Source organism: Ostrea edulis, chromosome 6 (assembly GCF_947568905.1).
Source record: "Ostrea edulis chromosome 6, xbOstEdul1.1, whole genome shotgun sequence".
NCBI lineage: Eukaryota > Metazoa > Mollusca > Bivalvia > Ostreida > Ostreidae > Ostrea > Ostrea edulis.
In genome coordinates this window covers 30,504,123-30,525,168 of record NC_079169.1, presented here as the reverse complement: position 1 = coordinate 30,525,168, position 21,046 = coordinate 30,504,123, and the positions used below count along the sequence as shown (strand labels likewise).

The window sequence follows — 21,046 nt, the reverse complement described above, 5'->3', positions numbered from 1 at the left end:
CAAACTTACGTTTTTTCAGCCCTATAGGAATTAAAAATAGCAAAAGATCAATGTTAAATAAAGACAATGCACCATTGTGCCACTGGTACATATCATATAATATAAAAGCATACAATATTGGCTTATCATCATGTCTAAATATCCCTGTATGCTGAATTCCATTCAGTGTCGAGTATCCATGGTTTTTGATGGATTTCTATAATTTTGAATATACCGAGAGAATTGGATCTATCTTACAGTGTTACTTGGTTTGTCTGGCCAAGCTAAGCAGTTATTGCAAGCATGGGTGTTTACTACATCCAGGACATGTGTTATGTATCATTTTATACCCTATATTTCCCACAATTCCCTGTGTTATGTATCATTTTATACCCTATATTTCCCATAATTCCCTGACAATAACTAGAACACTGTTGTTAATATATACATCCTACGTACACAAAATTACAATACAAGGATGTGTGCTATTATATATTAAGTGCCAAATAATTATACTGTTGACATTTAAATCATTGTGTTATTGCACGAGACATTACATAATATTAAACGTCTGCATGAATGATGAACCGATAAATTTAAAGGAAACAGTCAAATCCAAATGTACATGTATGTTTACTCAAACACTTCATATACTTAGATACAGTGTTGGAGAAATTAAAACTACAGATATGTAGCTAAAGTTGTGTATCACAGATGATATCTATCTCAGCACCCCTTTCTAGCTGTGCTTTACAATAAAGGGGAGCTAACTGTCTTATGAAAATGGAGCAAAACAGTCCAATACAACATTGAAGCAAAGGCCTTCATTGTGGTTAAAGCAAGCTGAAAATTGTAAAATATAAAAAAAAAATAAAAAAAAAATCCATTCATTTGAAGTTTTTGAAAGTACTAATGGAGACAAACTGAAGGCAATTAATGTATGTATATGTATGGTAACAAAAATATGTATAGGCTTTCACAAACTCCATAAGGCAGTACTGAATACATGAAATTAGTATCAAATGCTTGGCTTGACATTTATAAGACACATAGATGCTGTCACCATATTTCACAGATATACATATTAAGATTCAAAGATCTCTTCTAAAGCTTAGCACGAAATGTACCAAATCAATACACATGTATCATTCTTATCATCAAAAGACTAGGACAACATTTACTTCATTTGAAGGATTTCGGAAAAAGAGTTCTTGCAAATCACTTCCGAAAAATGTTACAGTTCTGAATGAAATACTGAATGGCTGACGATTCTTAATACATTATGGAAACTTAATATGCAGTATCTGCTATTCCTCACACATAGCTTTAAACAGGATATGTTACTCTGAGCTGTCTATACACAGCCCAGGAAGCTCTGACATTGGGAAAGCACATATATGTACCATATTTTGTGGACGTACGATCTCTTAGAACCTCTGAAAAAATTATACAGAATTCTTTTATTAGAAAAAATATTGAGACTAATAGATATTGAATGTTTAAAATTTTCAAATTATAACACTGTAAGTCTAGTTAGAAAAAACAAATAAAGTTTTCACTTTATTATTTGATTGAAATGTACATACAAGTAAGTTATGATATTGCAATTATTTATTTGAAATAAATCTTAGTAATTACATAAACTAGCTCAATGTTAGGAAAGAGTATATGCAAAACACACAACCTAATATTCCCTAAAATAGGCCAAATAGACCGAAGTCCTTAATCAATGGCTTTGCTTACAACATCTGGTATTAACTGAAGCATTAAGTTCACACTACATTTCTCCCCTCCCACTGGTTGTATTTAGCGTCAGTTGACAAACTGGTTCTACAAATCTTTTTCACCTAGACAACCTTGGATATCCCTCAACATTCTCTCCAGAATGCCAAAGGCATGGATAGAAACTGGCATGCAGGGTGTTAAAGTGGTGAAGTTTTAACATGCAAAACTCATCTAATTTCTCTTTGCATTTCTTTTCATGCAATACTTCCTGTGCCTTTTAGGTATTTTATTCAAATGTTATCAAATTCTTTAAGTTTCACATTTACTAGAACTGAACTGCAAATGACTGATTTTAAAGAATTTAAAACATTTCCAGTGGGACTTTCCAATGAGACTAATAACACACAAACTTAGTTACCCTTGTACAATGTCTGAAATTTCTAAAGTTTTTTCCAAAACAAATTTCTTTATCCTTAATCTAGATTGGCTGAATGACAGTGAATGACACTACGGTCATACTAAAAGATACCTTTATACCAAGTATAAGCTTCTACCATCTCCAATACAAAGTTACCAGCCAAGACAAATATTTGAAACCTTTTTGTTTCAATCATTGACCTAGGCCAAAATAACCTCAGTTTTAGGTCATGACAAACGATCTGGTTATAGGAATTTTTTTTTTTATCTACGTGTGAGTTTCTGATATGTTTTCATTGGAAATGGATGGAATGGACACAAGGTGAGACAGAAAGAGAAAGAGTTGGATGGACCAGCATACAGACTCATAGTCAGACATGGTGTTTCTTATACCCCCCCCACCCCCCCCAAAAAAAACCTAGTATGCAGGTATAATAAATGTTAGGAGAAAAGAAGTTTGTATTCATTAAAACTCATCAAGTTGTTGCACAACTTTTGTCGAATAAAAAAATGCCTTCCAAAATGGAGGGAGGATTTTTTGTTCACTTTGTTAAAATTCTTGTCACTGCGGAAGCTATGGCAAACTTGCCCAAAATGAATATTAATCTTTCTAGTCAGATTGATTCTAATTATCAGCTGAGACAAAGTCCATCTGATGCATTGTTAAGTTGTTGCAATCCAGTCACTCTCAAATTAGGCTAAGAATTCTATAAGAACAGATGGAAATTATCATTTCAGCAGCTTAACATCCTTTTCCTGCAGAAAAAATTCCGAAATAGAACATACTCCAAACGATCCATGACAATCTCTGTTATCATAAAACCACTCAAATTCAGTTAATTTGCAGTTCAGTTCCATAAATAGCAGTGGTTAGAATACCCCCATTGTGAAATACAATGGACATATTTCATGTGAGTGAAACATTTAGTATGTCATAGCATTGATTAAGACAAACGATGTGGTAGTTAGGCACATGTCATCCATTACCATTCTGAATTCTTCTGGTTTGTTCTGTTGGAGAAGGAAATCTCATTAGAGTTTCAAATAAAACATATTATGGGCAGCAAAAATAGAGGCCCATGGGCCATGTGGCTCACTTCAAAAAAAGAAAGAAGATACCCTGTAATGATTTCATATTTCACTTTTATGTCTTAATATCACACTGTCAGGTGCTTCGGTCCTTTGATTTCCCCCAGCTTTAATATAATGATGTGTTTGTAAAGCCAGGAAAAAGCTTCTCATTGTAAACGCATACAGTTAAAAAGTTTCTTGTTTTTTAACACTAACAATAAATGATAAAATGTATTAAAAAAAACTTTCTTGAATATTCATATTTACAAAATTAAATAAGCCAGCTTATAAATTAAAGCTTAATATGACCTCTTTTCCACAGTTTTGGCAATAAATATAGTGAGCATGCAGGGCACATTCATTGGTATAAACATTTATTGGTATGAAAACTTATCCTCTAATGAAAGAACTTGAAAATCAATGTGATCTACATAACTCAAACTGCAGAAGATAGATGTCATTTCACTACTAATCAAGAAACCTTACTGTATATAGCGAAATGGAAATGATTGTATCTTAGAATAGGAAATTTCATTTTACCACAGAAGATAAAAATTGATGTCAATTCTGCTACAAGTTCTTGGGGGATTTTATGCAAAATATATGAATTTTTGGTATTGAAGGTTCTTTTCCATGGAATTAAAGTCATCAATTAACACCATCTTTATGAAATGTCAGTATAATATATTAGATATTTCCTGAACAGATTTAAAAATAACATTGGTTTTACTGACACCAACAACTAGGACATTACCTTTTTATGAAACTTAACATTTTCTCAAGTCTCGATATGTGAGTTAGCTTTAACTACTGTAAACATTACTTCGTCCCCTAAGATCTGGCAAACATAAACAAATCCGTCAACAATACTGAAGCCAAAACCAATATAACAAAAAGGGCGAGAAGTGAAAAATGAGTGGCACTTAAACAATTAATGTCAACTGTGCTGTCAATAAAGATCTAAGTCTACCACATGATAGATTACACCAAATAAGCCTCCAATCAAGGAGAGTTCTACCTACCCACAGACCAGGGTTCCAATTCAGCCTTTCCGTACTTGATGATTTTAAATCCTTCAAATCCAGCGCAGACGTAATTTTCTCCGTCAGACAAGTCTTCAATTTCTGTTACTCGTCTCCCAGACACGGGTGTGAAAATTTGACGCACTCCATAGGGTAGGTTCAAATTTGATGGCAACTTCCCTGTCAAGTCATTCAGCAGATCGTTAAAGTTGAAATACCTATGAGGAGTAATGTACAGTTTTTTTCCTTTGAAGTATCTGTCACCATTGACGTAAAATCTGACCTTCCTTGGCCGGCGTAGGTCTCGATATCGGTCATCTGTTACATCTTTGTGGGTTTGGGAGGCTGATACATTTATATTGGGGTAAGGGCGTCTAGACATTGTATCAGTCATTTGGACTGTGCTTAACATTGGAGATCAAATCTCCCACACCTCAATAAAGAAACTGATGACCAATGCCTTTCAACCTGTCAGAGATACACCGTCACCATTTGTTGCCTATCTCTGCTGTGAAGAATCCATAGTATTGTGGTTAATCCCTGCAAAAAGAGTAGAGAAATTAAAGTTACAAATAACATTATGACACCCGAATCCATATATCTTTTTGAAATAATGTACTGCTCTAAACCACAGGGGCTGAGGCCTGTTTTGGGCCTGAACTCTGTGATATACCATCTATATTTATAGTATCACAGAGTTCGTGGGCCCCAAAACAGGCTTAGCCCCTGTGCTCTAAACTATATCAGTTAACTGTGCAATCAATCCATCAAGTCTATTTTATAATATACATAATCATAGCAGCCAGCTATTGCCTTCTCACAAAAAATCCCCCAACTTCAAACCCAAACAGAGTTGAAAGAAACCATGATGCATACCTAGCAGAAAAAAATCTTGACTGGTTTGAGAATTTTACGTAGAAAGTATATCCTACATGTTATACAAAAGCATAGTATTACAAGGACAGCCTTTAGAATATTTCAGTGGGAATAAAGGCAATCCTTTTGTTCACTGCAGCAATGGTATCAAATGCATAATATATATGTAAAAAAAATTAACGATCAGATCACAGAAAAACTATTTGAAAATCAAAATTTTTTAAAATTACGAACATGTTGATCTGCTACTTGATATACTCACCAGAGAAAATTTTTAAATATCTCAAATGCATTAGAAGCTTGCAGCTTGGGATTAACAGCACTAATACCACTGACACATTTCTTTAATTCGGAACTTTTAAATAGTCAATCGTATATTCAAAGAGATTGTAGCATATAAATAACTTGATGTAAAAGGTACAACAAAAGATATTTGAAAATATCCTTTCTGCAGATGAGGATGACCTTCAAAATGACTATTTCTCAGAAGTTGAATTAGAAGTATCATAATGAAGGAAAGATCCGGCTCTAGAACTCTAGAATGACTAAACTATAGGTAATTGTTTTGAGAGTATAAATGCCTTGTCTTCATGCTCACAAATGTACATGTATAATTAAGCCTATACGGATCTCTGGTCTGAAATTCGTATACAACTGTATTAAATGGCTTAACAAAAATTTCCTCCATAGACTTGCATGCTTTACAGGTCTATCTGGTTTTGTATTCTGAAATTAAATATAGTTTGGATGTTGGCAATTTAGAATAACAAACTTTTCTTCTTGAATGTAAAACACATGCAAGGTCTTTTTTAAATTACTGATATGTTATCTATATCACATTATGCCACAGTAATTGTTGCCTCATTGTCTGAAACCTTAATTAAAATACTTTTAAGGTAGATTGTCTTACATTCAAGGTTATTCAGTTGTTTAATAGGAAGCAAAGATTTAAATCTCAATTGAAATAAATCAAATTGTTTATTCAAACAGTGCATATCATAACAGATATAATATGCACATAGAGATGCATATTGTGCAACTTCTGCAGTAATGTCAGCAGATGCAGGAGCCATGAATTCAATAAAATGAGAGATTGTATTTATGAAAAACTAATGTCTCCCTTGCAGCTCCCCAAATTGGAAGACTTTGTGCTTAATTCAAATGAAACCTCATCCCCTTAATGTACTGCATGGTATGGAGGAAAAAGCATGAGCAGGAACATAGACATTATGAACTCCCATAACCACATAGGAGAAGTGTTCACAAACCATTTTACACCCTCCACCCCTCAGATCCACTACAACTTTAAGGAAAACAATTGGATCCTCCTGTACCTATAATATGCACATCTGCAAAAGGGATTGAAGTATTGTACAAAATTTCAAGTCTATCGGATAAGCCATATAAGAGGAAAAGCGTTCACAAGCAATTTTAATTTTAATATCCTCCACCCTCTTAGATCCACTATAACTTTTAGGAAAATAATTAGATCCTCCTGTTCCTACCATATGCACATCTACAAATGGCAATGAAGCATTGTACAAAGTTTCAAGTCTATCCAATAACCCATATAGGAGGAGAAGCGGTCACAAGCTTTTGTGAAAGACAGACGGACGGAAAGTACAAAAACAATATGTCTCCCCCTGAAAGAGGGGAGACATAATAATACTAATGATCACTGTCTAGTCTGCTTTACATTAATGGAGAGGTTCAGACTATGTTTACAGAGGATATTAGTAAAAATTCATTGATTCACTTAGTAGGTTGAAATGTACTTTCAGCTTCTGCAAACTTCTCAAATTCTGGTCCTTTCACCGATTTATTCACTGTTTAATCACTAGGTCCTGATATTTAATTAAGTGTTTTGCATTTATTTTACTGTAATGCTGTGTGACTGACCTGTGATTTAATATTGAATTCCAGAAATAGTAACACATCCATCAATAACTTCAATAGTAACGGTGCTAAGAGTCAAATTGTCAGCATTTAAAAAAAAGGATTTCTCATCCATAGCAACACATTAGATGTAAATTATAAAAACATTTCGGTAATCAAATCGATATCCTTTTTAATATATACGTGTATGTACTAATGTTACGAATTTGTGATTTTAAATGCATTTTTTCAAAAAAGTCCTCAATGTCTTAGTTCAGCTACCAGTTCTGAATTTCAAAGGAAAAGAAAGTCAATATGACAGTGGGTGGGTCAATGGACCTTTAATTTTTGCGTAGTACTAACCTAAACTTCTGTTTGACAAGAAACTCCTCTTACTTCCACACCTGTAGAGAACATCACGCATTTAGAACTCGACTACAAGCACACATCGTAATCACTTACCAGTACAGTGATGGACTCGTTCGTATCTACTTTCTGTGATTATACACATCAATACATTTTATTTCTAATTTACAAAGGTCCCAAACTCAAACAACTCCCTATAAAACAGAACCAAAAAAACTTCCCACTACAAGGTTGTCAAAAGTTAGAAATACAGTAATGCAATCTCATCCACGTGTTACAAGAATGAGGAGACTGCCAATACGGAGAACATCGATGGAGACCCTGACAAGACATGGATGTCTTAAAAACCTGTCACAATATAGGTGTAAGCATTGCCCGTGTTATCTGGCACTCCCGGAGCGCAGCACATTGATTTCCAATAAGATGAACGACAGGATAACATGCATTCCCCGGATGATCCCACAGATAACAAGGGATTTCCACCAAAACATAAATCATTATTCTATAATATCCAGGTCTTTACTTTCAGGGCACAATTCTGTTACAAAAACTTTGGAGATTTTGTTCTACAATGTACAAGGTTTATTAATTATTTGCAATACCTTTCGCATGTCTTTCTAATACCTAATATACACACAGTGCACAAAACATTCAGTGCATTGTGCACATTTTGTGACTAATTTACGATTTCGTTAAACAGAACTAGCATCCTAGGAGACCAACCCTAGGACAGTAACCAGACAAAGGCTGTGATTTGATCACCATTGTTCCAGAGCTGCGGTTCCTGTGCTTTAGATGAAACTGCAAAATTGATTGATTGTATATTGTTTAACGTCCCTCTTGAGAATCTTTCACTCATATGGAGATGTCATCATTGCCGGTGAAGGGCTGCAAAATTTAGGCCTATGCTCGGCCCTTATGGCCATTGAGCAGGGAGGGATCTTTATCGTGCCACTGCCACACCTGCTTTGACACAGGGCGTCAGTTTTTACGGTCTCATCTGAAGGACTGCCTCATTTAGTTGCCTCTTACGACAAGCAAGGGGTACTGAGGACCTATTCTAACCCGGATCCCCACGGGGCTGAAACTGCAAGAACCATACCCAGCAAACGATGAGTAAAACAAGAGGACGGTGGCTCACAACACTCTATCACCTAACTCAATTCCACAGATTTTTAAAAATGATAAATATAAATTTCATTTAAATTCTCATACAGTTTGAACTTCTATGACCTAGGGATCAAAATATAAGAAAAATTGAATCTTAAAAATTTGTCAAAGTATATGAGAAGACAGAACAGTACAAAAAAGCTTTCCCATTAAGTTCACGCAGATGTCTATAATTTTTCCAAACCTTCCAGGAAAACTAAAACAATAGGGTAGGAATGCTTACCCAAGTTACTCATTAAAGTGGGTTTTCTTGATTAGTCACCCAACCATGCAGGAATCAAATAATCTGCTCACTTCAGTTAGTAAAAACCCTCTAAATGGAATCTTTAAAAGAAGAATATTAGTGCCTAGACAATTTGTAACTAATAATATTAAAACTTGAGAGGTGATTCATTGAAATCTCCCAAACAATCACTTACATGTAGAAATATTAAATGCTGTACATGTTTGAGACTACTTGTTTGGTAACTTGGCAATTGCTGTCTTTCAGGAAGAGATGTTCTAACAAATTTGAGGCAATGGTAGCCATGCTTGAATTTTATTAACTCCAGAACATTTCCTTCAAGAAATATGTGCCATATGTCTCATCACTTGGTATGCAACTGTTTGTAGAAGTTGATTTTTGTACAAAACCCAATCCTATAAAATACCCCGTAATATAGGGATTTCATGGTTATAGTCTGCAATGGAATGAAAAGCTCCAGCAAATTATCATACGCAATACTCAGTCCACAGATTTATGACCCAATAAAATACAGTAAGATTTGGATTCCACAGCACATGTCTCTGTAAGGACCTATTTAACAGTTAAGCTCTTCCAAATACAGTCAAACCTCATTATCTCAAACTCTATGGGGCCAAAAACTTTGAGATATCCGAGGGTTTGAGATATTGATCGAGGTCAAAATATATTACATGTAGTAAGGACTTCCATCTCACTCCAACATATATTCAAGATATCAATGTTCGAGATACTGAAGTTCAACTGGGCATGTGTAAACCAAAAGTATCCAAACTTGGTTGATTGATTAATTTGCTTGTTTGAATGTCCCATTGAGAGAATTTTTCACTAATATTTAGAGTTCCAAACTTGGCTGTAAATGCCAAATGATGAATATGTTACAAGTATTAAACAGAACCTAACCTTCACCCCTTCACAAGTTGAATTTGAAACTAGAGAATGCTAAACCAAAGGTGCATACAAAAATGATCCACTACCTCTCTCAGTGATACAGCAATACATGTCTTCTCTAATTTTGATCCACTACCTCTCTCAGTGATACAGCAATACATGTCCTCTCTAATTTTGATCCACTACCTCTCTCAGTGATACAGCAATACATGTCCTCTCTAATTTTAGACAACAATTTTAAAATAAAAGGGTCATAACTTTTGCAATATGTTAACTATAACATAAGCTGGATGTACAGTACATTTGAAAGCTATGCACAGCATTTTCATTTCACCTCAGAGCATACTGAAAAAGAGCTGAAAAACAAATTTTGTGCAAAGGGTAATAACTTTGTAAACGTGGGTTATTAGATTGAATTTAATGTTGATCTTTAGATGTTCATTAGAAAACTTAATTCATAGAGAGTTGCATTGCAACATCTCAAAGCATTATGAGTTACATGGAAAACAAAATGTTACAGACACACTGATGGGCAGACAAAAAAAGATAGACAGATGGACAGGCAGCCTTACAGTGCAGTCACAGATAGTTTGAGACAGGGGCTAAAATAAATACACAGAAAGCAAAACACAGCTACATGCATCAATCTTTAAATAGCTTTATGTCTATAAAACTACATGTATACAGGTATCTGGGATGTTCCCCCTTTTACAAGACTGAACAAACACATTTCACATTATGAATAAAGTAAAAGTGAAATGGAAGTCATCATTCTTCATAAAATGGAATTTGATTTATCTGTGTACAAGGCGGTATCAAAGGACAGAAGATAAAATGGTTCAATAAAATAAAAGATCTTGCTTTTCATAGAAATAACAGTTAGCAGTATGACATCGACTTCAATGAAGAACAAATATTCTTTTTCACTCCGATATCAATCTCCTTGTATTTAAACTCTCAAGAATTGAAACTTCTTTCAATATCAAAAGATAACACTTTTATATCTTTCAATTTTGCAAGCTTACACTCGACATTTGTCAACAGGTATTTCCTACAGGGTTGCACGTACCTGGAGAAAATTCAACACAATTTCATCAAAGAGTCAGAAATCTTCTTGTAGCATTGTGCACACAATAACTTTCCGAAGACCCATAAAGTAATGTGGAATCATAAACCACTACCCTCTACAAGTGTAATTGGTTCTTTTTTTTATTGTGTCTCAATTCCATGAATGGTTAAGCACAGTCATTTGATGAATGTGACAATGTCATGAAAGCCTAGCAAACACATCAAAGAACCAAATCTCCAGGTCTCCTCTGGCTCTCTAGTTTTGAGCATTAGCCTTCAGAAGCATTATTTTAACAACCATAAGCTCTACTCATTTAAGTACATGTATCATAAGCTTTCAGAAATAGCATGCACCTGAAACCCAAATTCTAGCATTCTGTTACATGAGCAAGGAAAATGTTCACAAAGAGAGAGAGAGAGAGAGAGAGAGAGAGAGAGAGAGAGAGAGAGAGAGAGATCTTTTAACTTAAGACATTAATAAAGAAATTAGTCTGATGCATAAATTCACATTTTCGCTGAACTGAAATTTTTTTTTTCATTGACATTGACAAACCTGACAATTTAAAACTTCCATTTCATATTAGCTCAAGATAAGCAATTAAATAACACACAAATTAGTTGAATAATTCATTCTTCTCTAATAAATCACACATTTTCTTCAGAAACATAAATGGCAGGGATAGAGTAAAATGCTATATACAAATACTGACTGTTAATTTGTTGCCTTCCGGAGGAAATTACTCTTTCACTGTCAGTTATTTCCAGCAATTTCCATTTCTTACAACCATATATTAACGTATTTGTGTTGTTTTTGCCATGTGAAACTTTTTTGAACTCCACACAGTACACATACATTTCATTCTTGGATCTTGCTTGTCACTGCAGAGAAGTAACTTATGCCCCCCCCCCCCTTTCCATCTAAACAGTCTGTGTCTGCTATTCTTACTCTGGCTGTATCTCACAGTGGCCAACAACTCACTATCAGTGAAATGTTTTCAAAGTTTTGATATCAGTAAAAATTAAAGCATCTAGAGGATTGAATCAAGAATATAGAAACAAAAACCTAATCTAGCAGCCTTCAGACATCCAGATTGAATAGTGTAACTTGAATATTGGACTAATCAATTTCCATCAGATTTACCAGACAGTCCAAAGCTTTAAGAATAAGACTACAAGGAAAAGAATTGGTGCCAATATCTTGCCCTACTCAAATTCAAACTGACAGCTATCATGTCCAAATTAAGTATTGTACTATAGTGACCCCAAGGATATAGAAAAAACACACCAAATAGTCAACCTCAGCCACTTGGCTAAATACGAATGCAGTAATGCACAGAACACATTTCATTTAAAGTTATCACCATCTCCGCCATCTCAAACCATTGGATACTTCAGCAAGGAGGGGACTGCACTCTAGATCCTTACTATCAACTTCAAATGCAGAAGAATTAAGACTCCATGAATGTAACATGACTGATAGACACACAAGATCTAATGAGAGAAAGATGAAATAACTCGATTTACAACGAAACAGAATGAGATACCCAGACAGATGATGTGTCCCTATCACACTGCAGTACAAGACGCTGCAGCGAAGAGCTGGGGACGAACAATTTAGATTTGTTATAAAGGTAATTTGTTATATTCAATGAGTTCATCATATGTTTTTAAAACTACAGGGAATAAAAATAATTTCACTATAAGCATGAATTCTTTATAAATGTGTTCACTATAGTCATGTTTGGCTGTATTAGGGTGTAAGCTAGGTCTATGTGGAGGAAAGAGGAGACTCACGTCATGCAGCGACTACATGTATACAAGGTCTTTCTGATACAGGGAGATACTGTAATAAATGACACAGCAGTCTTTAGAGTCAGACATCATTATCCTGTTGTCCTGATACTTTGCAATCAAAGAACAAATGTTTACATTCATTATGCATTGCCAAATCTACATGACAAAGCACTGTAACAGCCAAGTAGGACACAAGCAATGGACAAAATAAACAGAACAGTATTCATTGTTCTATCACATCAATACCATTTAAATATTATCTAGTGCAAAATTTAACCACTATAAATACACACCATTCATATTGACAATGATGTGATCCGTTTGACGTAAGGTTTAGCCCTAACTGAACAACCTTAGTTCCAAGCAGAGCCTGAGAAACAAAATGGCTACCATATGAACATTTTGGAAAAATTTCTTTCTTAGTAAATCACAACTGAAATCAATTCTGACATACTTCAAAGCATTAAACTCCAACAATTTTTGTTAATCCTTCAAAGATATTTCCCAATTAAATCTGAACACTAATATTACATACCTAATCTTGAATTAGGTGACAACACTGTAATAATGATATAGGCCAATCAAATATAATTAGAAATTTCATATTATGGCTATGTATAATTACCAATTCAAATACTACCACTTAATGTTTACAAGAGATTTTTTTAATACATTGCAAATTTTATAGTTTGATTTCTATGGTATCAAAAAAAGGAAGAGATATCAAATTAACAAATTAAATGTATTTGTGAATCAATTTCTAGTACATATCCAAACTTATGCAGCAAAAAATTGATACAAGGTATGAAACTTTAACAAACTATGTGTAAATCAATATTTCTTTGCTTCAGTGCATCATAATGAACAAGGTAATTGTACAAATAAAAAAATTGAATAGAAAGTGACCTAATTACCGAGTCTCACCCTCTTATAAAGGAACAAAAGGTGAAAGTTAGGAACTAGGTAACTAAGAATGGAAAACCTACCCTTAATCCATGCACACCAGAAGGTTAATCCAATCAGTTATCACGGATTTTGCATAACTAACTTGTGGTAAACTTTTTCTCTTTCAATTCCCAATAAGATACACACAGTCTTGCAAATTTAAAAGAACACACTTTTCTGAAAATATGTAAAGTGTTTTTCCTCTTATGATGGCAATAATTATTGTGCAATGATTGTTTTAATTTAACATGGTTGACAGGGGTTTACTCTAATTCCTGCAATTGTTCAAGTTAAAGTGTATCACGCCGAGTCCAAAAATTAATCCATTTGTTAATCTCATCAGCTTATTGATGATGTTTGGTTCTTTAAACACATTTCAAATCTGAATACACTTAAACCAACACAATTTATCCATCGATATTTGACAACACAGATATACCCAAAGCACTGTCGATAATGGCGAAATATTTAAAATCCTTGTCAAATAGCTCAAAAATGATAAAATACATTTAAAAGAATAATGTGCACTCTTCTGTGCAAATGAACACAAAATAGAGATCTCCTCAGTTATTCCCCTTGATGATGGACCTTTGCCAAAATCACTATCAAATTTGTTGAAAGACTTACAGGTAAAATTACCAAATATCTGAGGACACATAACAATTCTGCACATGCCAATGTTCAATCAATTCATTCAGAGACCATTTTCTGCCGAAGTTCAAGACACATTAAGAGGTGAAATGTTTCCTTTTCCAGAATGCTGGAAGGCATCTGAAGGTTGATTCAAATCTTTCCTATCTGCAGTATTTCATGTTCGAAATTCATATCGTGTAAATTAAGATTTATTGATAAAATGTGTCCTAGGCAAACTAGATGGCAATAATCCTATTACCTATCTGTATAAAATTTAAAGGTACAAAACTTACTGACAACAGCTAATTCATTACTGATTACAACTTTTGGTTATTTGTACAAAAGGAAATTTCACCTGTCCAAGTTAGGGACTGATCAAATCTGTCAGTGCTTAAGTACCAATCACAATTCGGATTCAAAAATTGAAAGACCATTTTGTCTTCTGCTAACTACACACTGAAAAACTTTCAACTTTACAATCATGATTCGAATCCCCAGTTCGAAATCTTATGATCGCTCTTTAAAAATTTCATTCAAAATCTTTTTTAACACATTTTGCATTATTCTCTAATCTTATTTACAAGGAATAATTTAGTAAACTTCTTTTTTCAAATAATCCTTTTTATCCACCTGTCCTAAAAGTAGCCCATCTCATATCAATTCCTTTTACTCTTAAAATTTGCAACTCCACCAAGCAATGTAAATATTGGCTAATCATTGCTAATGGAAAAGTGTAGAGAACATTTTTGGCAGTGATCTCCATATAGTCAAGAATAAATGAAATGTTTACTTCACTCGGGCTGTGCACAAAACCCTTTGATCCATTGGAAATAAATGTAGAAACTGTTGATCAAGTGTAAATTCTGCTCATAAACATTCAAATATGTTCAATCAAAATTAATTAAATCATGTCAGTTTACAAGGTTAACTTGATACTCAGTAAAGAACGACATCCACTCCCATAAACAAGAACGTTCACTTTAATACCGAACAGGAAGTCGGTACTCTGGCTTATAGCAACACGTCATTGTGCAGACTTGGTCAGTTTTCTGTTTAGTTCAGATACAGTAGCTAATATGTCAGTATAACAATTCAATTATAGCTTCACCCTTTCACCTTATATGACTTGTCTGACAATTAATCATTAAGGTAGCAGTGATACGTGTCACGAATTCCATTAATCTGTGAGTCTCCTCTGGGTACTCCGGTTTCCTCCCACGTCAATGACCCATTCGCACCAATATATCCGAGCCGACGAGAAGTATTAATGTAAGCACAGTTGAACATTTTTATTACTTGTCATAAAATAAATGCAGTTTAAATTCTATTTATATTAAGAATCCTGAAATTATTAAAACCATTTGTAACAAGGGCTGGGTTCTCATGACGAAAATAGAATAGCATGAAATTAATATATTCTCTCTCTCCACCTCTCTTTTAATATCCAAATAGAAAAGTCACTACATAATTACTAAATCGTATGATTAAACGTATGCAGCATTTGAGAGAAGAGCATATCTCACAGTGAATGCCTGAAAATGTGATGTTCTCAAAAATTAGGTACATTGTATATCGGTAATGGAACATGTGCGTGAATATGATATTTGCCGTAAGATCCCAAAATAGTTTTCCTAGATCTAGCATAATGGACTAATATTATAACTCCCCCAAATCTTTTCCAGATTATAGTATATGTGTGGATATATATATATATATATATATATATATATATATATATATATATTAAAAGAAATAGAATAAACAGTACACAAAGTTAAATTTTTAACTTTGTGTACTGTTTATTCTATTTCTTTTAATATTTTATACCGGACACTGTGATTTTTTTAAAAACACAATTTGGATATATATATATATATATATATATATATATATATATATAAATGTTTTCAAAAAAAATTCTTTTTCCTATATACATGTATCAATATCTCATTTGGCAGAACTGAGTGTAGATGGCAGCAAATGTTCCCATACCATCGAACGATTGATGTCGATACAAAGTCCCCATCTTAACAGCTAGTATACTGTTTTGTTTCATTATAGCTTAATGGGATCATATTTTTCATTCCATTATTTCCAGGTCCATGCCATCCACATAATATTTCACCATCCTACATGCAAATAGATAAAATTGGGTATAAAATGTTCTATTAACTGCCAGGAGATTCCCGCATCCCAGCTTAGCCAGATTCTTTTCCTCACACTTTGGGCAGATTTATGAATTTTAAATCTTCATGGTTTTTGAAATTCTAATCTTCTTTTAAGTGTCCAAAGCCTGATGAATGGAAACAATCATCCCCTACATAGTAGAGCCTGGGATACCATCCTAATGACATGGATATCACACCTACAGGCCAAGGAATTCTACTCCTACACTGAGATAAAATCTTGTGTACATCTTTTTCAAGTAATATTAAAGTTTGTATTGAAAATTGAGATTTCTCAAACAAATGAAAACTGTTCCAGTGGAATGGCGTTAATGTTCTTCTCTTAGTTGGCTTCAAGAACCAGAAATTTCAATAGTGCTGTAGTAGTCGTTTTATTACTTGAATGTCATTCTTAGATATTAGCCTGGATAGGTCCTACCATGCATCTTTCAATTATTTTTTAAGGGGACTGTAGAGGACTGAAAATGGCCCCATTCTCAATGCTGAAAAGAAAGTGTTTTCCCCAAAACGACATCAAAAAAATTCCCAAAGGTTGATGAAAATAAGATCGCAAATCAAAAGTGTTTTTTTTTAATTTTTGTTAAGAACTCATTACTTGGGATACTTCCGGTGTTTACCTATGTTTGTAGCTTTATTGCATTTAAGCTCTGAATTAATATTCTATAAATTTGTCATGTGACAAAAGATGCTGGGTAATTATAAATCTTATCATGCTAAAGTTTCTTTAGATTATAGTTGAAATTAAACAAGAATTTCAAAATAAAAGATGGAAAATCAACAAGAGAATGGGTCTGAAATTGACCGCAGTCATGACACCAACAGTGAAAAATGTCTTACAACAAAAACAAATTTCAAGGGTTATTGCTTTGATTCCAGCGTGATAAATAAAACAAAAGTATACATATTCAAAATGTTGATGATTTAAATTCTGTTGATTCAGTGTCCAATTAAACTGGAGACTGATGATAATGTCCTTATAGACTTAAGATGCTGACTAGGTCATAAGCTTTACTGGAACATTCCATCTTTCTTTAATTACCATAAAAAACTGGAAATTTAAAGTTGTATGGTCTGAAAAAGCACTGTTAAATCATTGTACATATGCAGTGATAATCGAGGCTGTATGACATGTCATACATTATTTCACCTGCTTTAACCAGAATTATTTGATTTTAAATCGGTTTTTACAAACAACTGTCACATGGATCGACTGTCATATGGGTTATTTCTAATGCACAAATCAAGTGACAGTCATGTGTCCAGTTAAGACTTTCTGAGGTAAAATCATTGGTGGTCTTATCTGCGTAAAGCTGTGTTTTTTCTGTTACAACAGCTAGTAGCTGTATATAAAATATAAAAATATCAAATACCTCTTCATAATTCATTGTTACGCTCTCCTAAATTTAGACAGTTGCATCAAAGTTATACACATCATGTTGGGATTCCCTTGATGTGTGTGTGGGGCTATTTATAGACACCTAACAGACTTAAGAAGCGACAAATGTATTTATGCGTACCCACTATATTTACCTTTTAAATAATCTTCTCCCAGTTTTCTTTTACATGCCAATGTTTTGAGGCATAGAATTAAGGGAAAGTTAATAACTTGAAAACTAAATCATCTGCTTTAGAGTAATTCTGTACAAAAAATAATGGATGAACATCAGATCACACAGCTTTAAGTTTGCTTAAATCAGTATATAAATCAATTATTTCGCTTTTTAAACAATTCTAGAATTACAAATGTTTTCCCATTTTGAAATCAAATGTTAAAAAAATTCCTGTCTCATTTCACAAATGGTGCCATCGATTACCATCCCTGTTCAGGAATAGATAATGTATCCTGACAGGGGTGCACTTGTGTTGTTGTTGACTACTACAAGGAAAGAGGAATGTTGTAAAATTGGTGGAATGTGGATGTCGGCCTGGATACCTCAGCGGTCTGGCACCTGACTAATAATGCAAAGGTCCTGGGTTCAATTCCTGGTCTAGCGATTATTTTCTCCTTTTCGGCTGCATTGGATCAGTAGAGTATGATACTGCCAGGGACATGCAGTTTCACTTGTTATTTGGTCAGAAAAAGACTTTCGTCTGGATGGCGTTTATCTAGTATGAATAACTTAATGGATAAACCTGGATAGGTGTCATGACGGTCGGTACAGCAGGTCAATTCCTTGGGGTGGGTGCATGTAAGCAATTTCATATTTGCTTTCTCCAAGTCATTTAACGGTGTACATATATTCACTCAGCAAAGTCTTGCAAAATATATACACTGCTTCAACTCGTTGGAAAAAAACAAATATTAACGTCAAACTAAAAAGTATATCAGTAATTAGGTATCCACTATACACCTTTTTTTTTTTAGTGGGATTTATATTTAAACACATTTCCAGTGAAGCAAGAGTACTGATTCATTGTAATGGGCTAAAATAGGAAAATCTTTACTTATCCTTTATCATTCACTGTGAGAACAAGCACTAAATCATGATCACAGAATAATGCAAAATAATTGCACCAAATTCTAAACACTTTATAATTACAGTCTGATTCTGTGCACAACAGGTTAACTGCTAGGTATAATCAGTTTTACATGCACTTAAAATAAAGCATAACCAAATGACCTGACAATTTACAATTACAAATAATGCATTTTGACAATTCAAACTTGAGTTTGAGAGTTTTTCAAAAAAATCCAAACCAGGTCTTATTTGTTTATACATATATATATATATTATGATTACCGTATATAAGCATAATTTTTAGTGTGGATTTAATTTTGGCATCATGAGCGAGTGATAAGATCGCTAAAAATGAATATCAATAACAATTAATTACATATCCGAGTTAATATTTTTCTTTCCTCACAGAATTATAGTTGCTAAAATTATAGCTCCCACTAAATATATATACCCATACACAATAATCACAAATACTTCTGTAAACTAATGCTGAATATTCATTGTGTCAATTGTAATATCAATGTTCCCTCTAAATTAAATAAATTAGGGAGATATTGAATGAAATCATATAATTAAAATACAAAATTTCAATTGCATTCATTTCCTTTTTGAATAATCAATATAAAAAATTGTATTCATCATAACATTTTCATGCATTATAAAAATATTTGTCATGTCCAGCAAGTTACTTCGACAGGTAGATCTATATCTATATATATATACACACTACATATATTTCTATAATACACTATTTCTGAGGACTTTTGCCATCTGCACTAATTGACTTTTGTCAAGCGCTATAACGTGCACATTTCCTATCCTCGTGAAATCAAAGAAACACGCTCAACTTGAATTATGTGTCCCCGATATTTTTGAAAGTTGACAAGTTTGACAGGTACTCCATGCTTGATAGTTATCTAAAAGTGGCCGTTGTCAACAACGCGCACCTGCTAAAATCCTATTACTTATGTTCGCAGAAAATGATTTGGATTATAAATGGAACTAGAAAGAATAGTGATATAATCTGATTTAGATATTTGTTTTGCTTTGTAAATTAAAGACACCTACCGTGGTTAAAATGAGTTTCGTTCACATTTTTACCATCCACCGTTACTATTTCCCCGGCGCCATTATTGTTTAGTGACGTCAAGAGGTTCGCCATGGGAGGTCGAGAGATACTTCATTAGATAAGTCGCGGGTGAATTCGGATATGTTGGATGTAAACTTATTGTACTGATTGGGTGTTCCATAAAGGTCCATTAGTAGTGATAGCGATGTTATGATACTAAACATATAGCGAGGTCCAGAAGGAGGGAGTTCAACTGTCTTAACAAGCTATTCTTTAATAAACTATGTACAGTGGCGGATCTAGACCTTACTGTGTGCTTGGGGGTGGGGGTTGAGGCCCATAGGGCCGAAGGGGGGCGTGGGATGGGGTTGTTCCCCTCCCATTAAGGAGTACGGAAATTTAAAAAAAAAAAAAAAAGATTGATTCAAAATGGTGCATTTTAATGCATTTTCGACTGAAATTTTTGTTCTGTCTTCCTTTCATTTATAGTCACCACATCCTTTACAGAATTACACAAAAAGAATAAACTTGACTTATTAAATTGATTCAAAATAATTCATTTTAATGCATTTCAGACTGAAATTCTGGTTCCGTTTTGCTTCCATGCATAGTTATCACTTCCTTTATAAAAACCTTAAATGAATACTATTTGAAATTTCAAGAATTTGAAAATAAATTTTATTTTTCAGTCTTATGTACATTTCAAAACAAATTGAACATTGAAGTAGGAGAATTAAAAAAAAAACCCAACCAATTCATCCAACATTCATCTAACATTCATCCAATTCCATGTATTCAATAGATAAATAGCATGCATTCATTTCTCAAACATGAAAATCCGAACAAAATACAAACACACTGTAGGTCTACAGCCAAAACAAATGTATCACCTGTTGAATATCATTTTTTCAAACATTCAAAATAAGATTTATTGATTACTACATTTTGTATTGTTTGCCGTCCCGCTCAGTTTTTACGGTCTCATCCGAAGGACCGTCCCATTTAGACGCCTCTTACAACAAGCAAGGGGTAATGAGGACCTATTCTAACTCGGACCTCCGCGAGATTTCAGTAAAGGATATAATATATATCTATCAGACATGTTATGATATACACATACATGTAATACTCAAACAGGTCAACATTAAAATGAAACACATGAATATACTAAAAACAAACCTCATATGTGATAAGCTGAAAGTATTTTCTGCCCTATTACTTATAAATTAATGTTTTAGCATGAAAAAAACCTCTCAATA

The 21,046-nt window shown here is 33.7% G+C and overlaps 1 protein-coding gene across 7 annotated transcripts in view; it reads right to left on the bottom strand.

Moving 5' to 3' along the window:
* Window positions 1-19,882, bottom strand: part of LOC125645460 (serine/threonine-protein kinase DCLK2-like) — a 37,851-nt gene extending 17,969 nt beyond the window's left edge. For 3 of the 7 annotated variants that reach the window (XM_048870986.2, XM_056142383.1, XM_056142384.1), the window contains exons 1-4: window positions 19,787-19,882; window positions 4,215-4,754; window positions 3,109-3,132; window positions 1,383-1,415 (exon numbers count right to left, since the gene is read on the bottom strand). In XM_048870986.2, the coding sequence (XP_048726943.1) occupies window positions 1,383-1,415; window positions 3,109-3,132; window positions 4,215-4,626 (469 nt within the window). In that variant the 5' untranslated portion in view covers window positions 4,627-4,754; window positions 19,787-19,882. Of the gene's footprint in view, window positions 1-9; window positions 15-1,382; window positions 1,416-3,108; window positions 3,133-4,214; window positions 4,755-13,481; window positions 13,994-19,786 lie in introns of those variants that run through there. The other 4 variants (XM_048870985.2, XM_056142381.1, XM_056142382.1 and 1 more) reach the window with 4 other exon arrangements.
* Window positions 19,883-21,046: the final 1,164 nt, after the last annotated feature.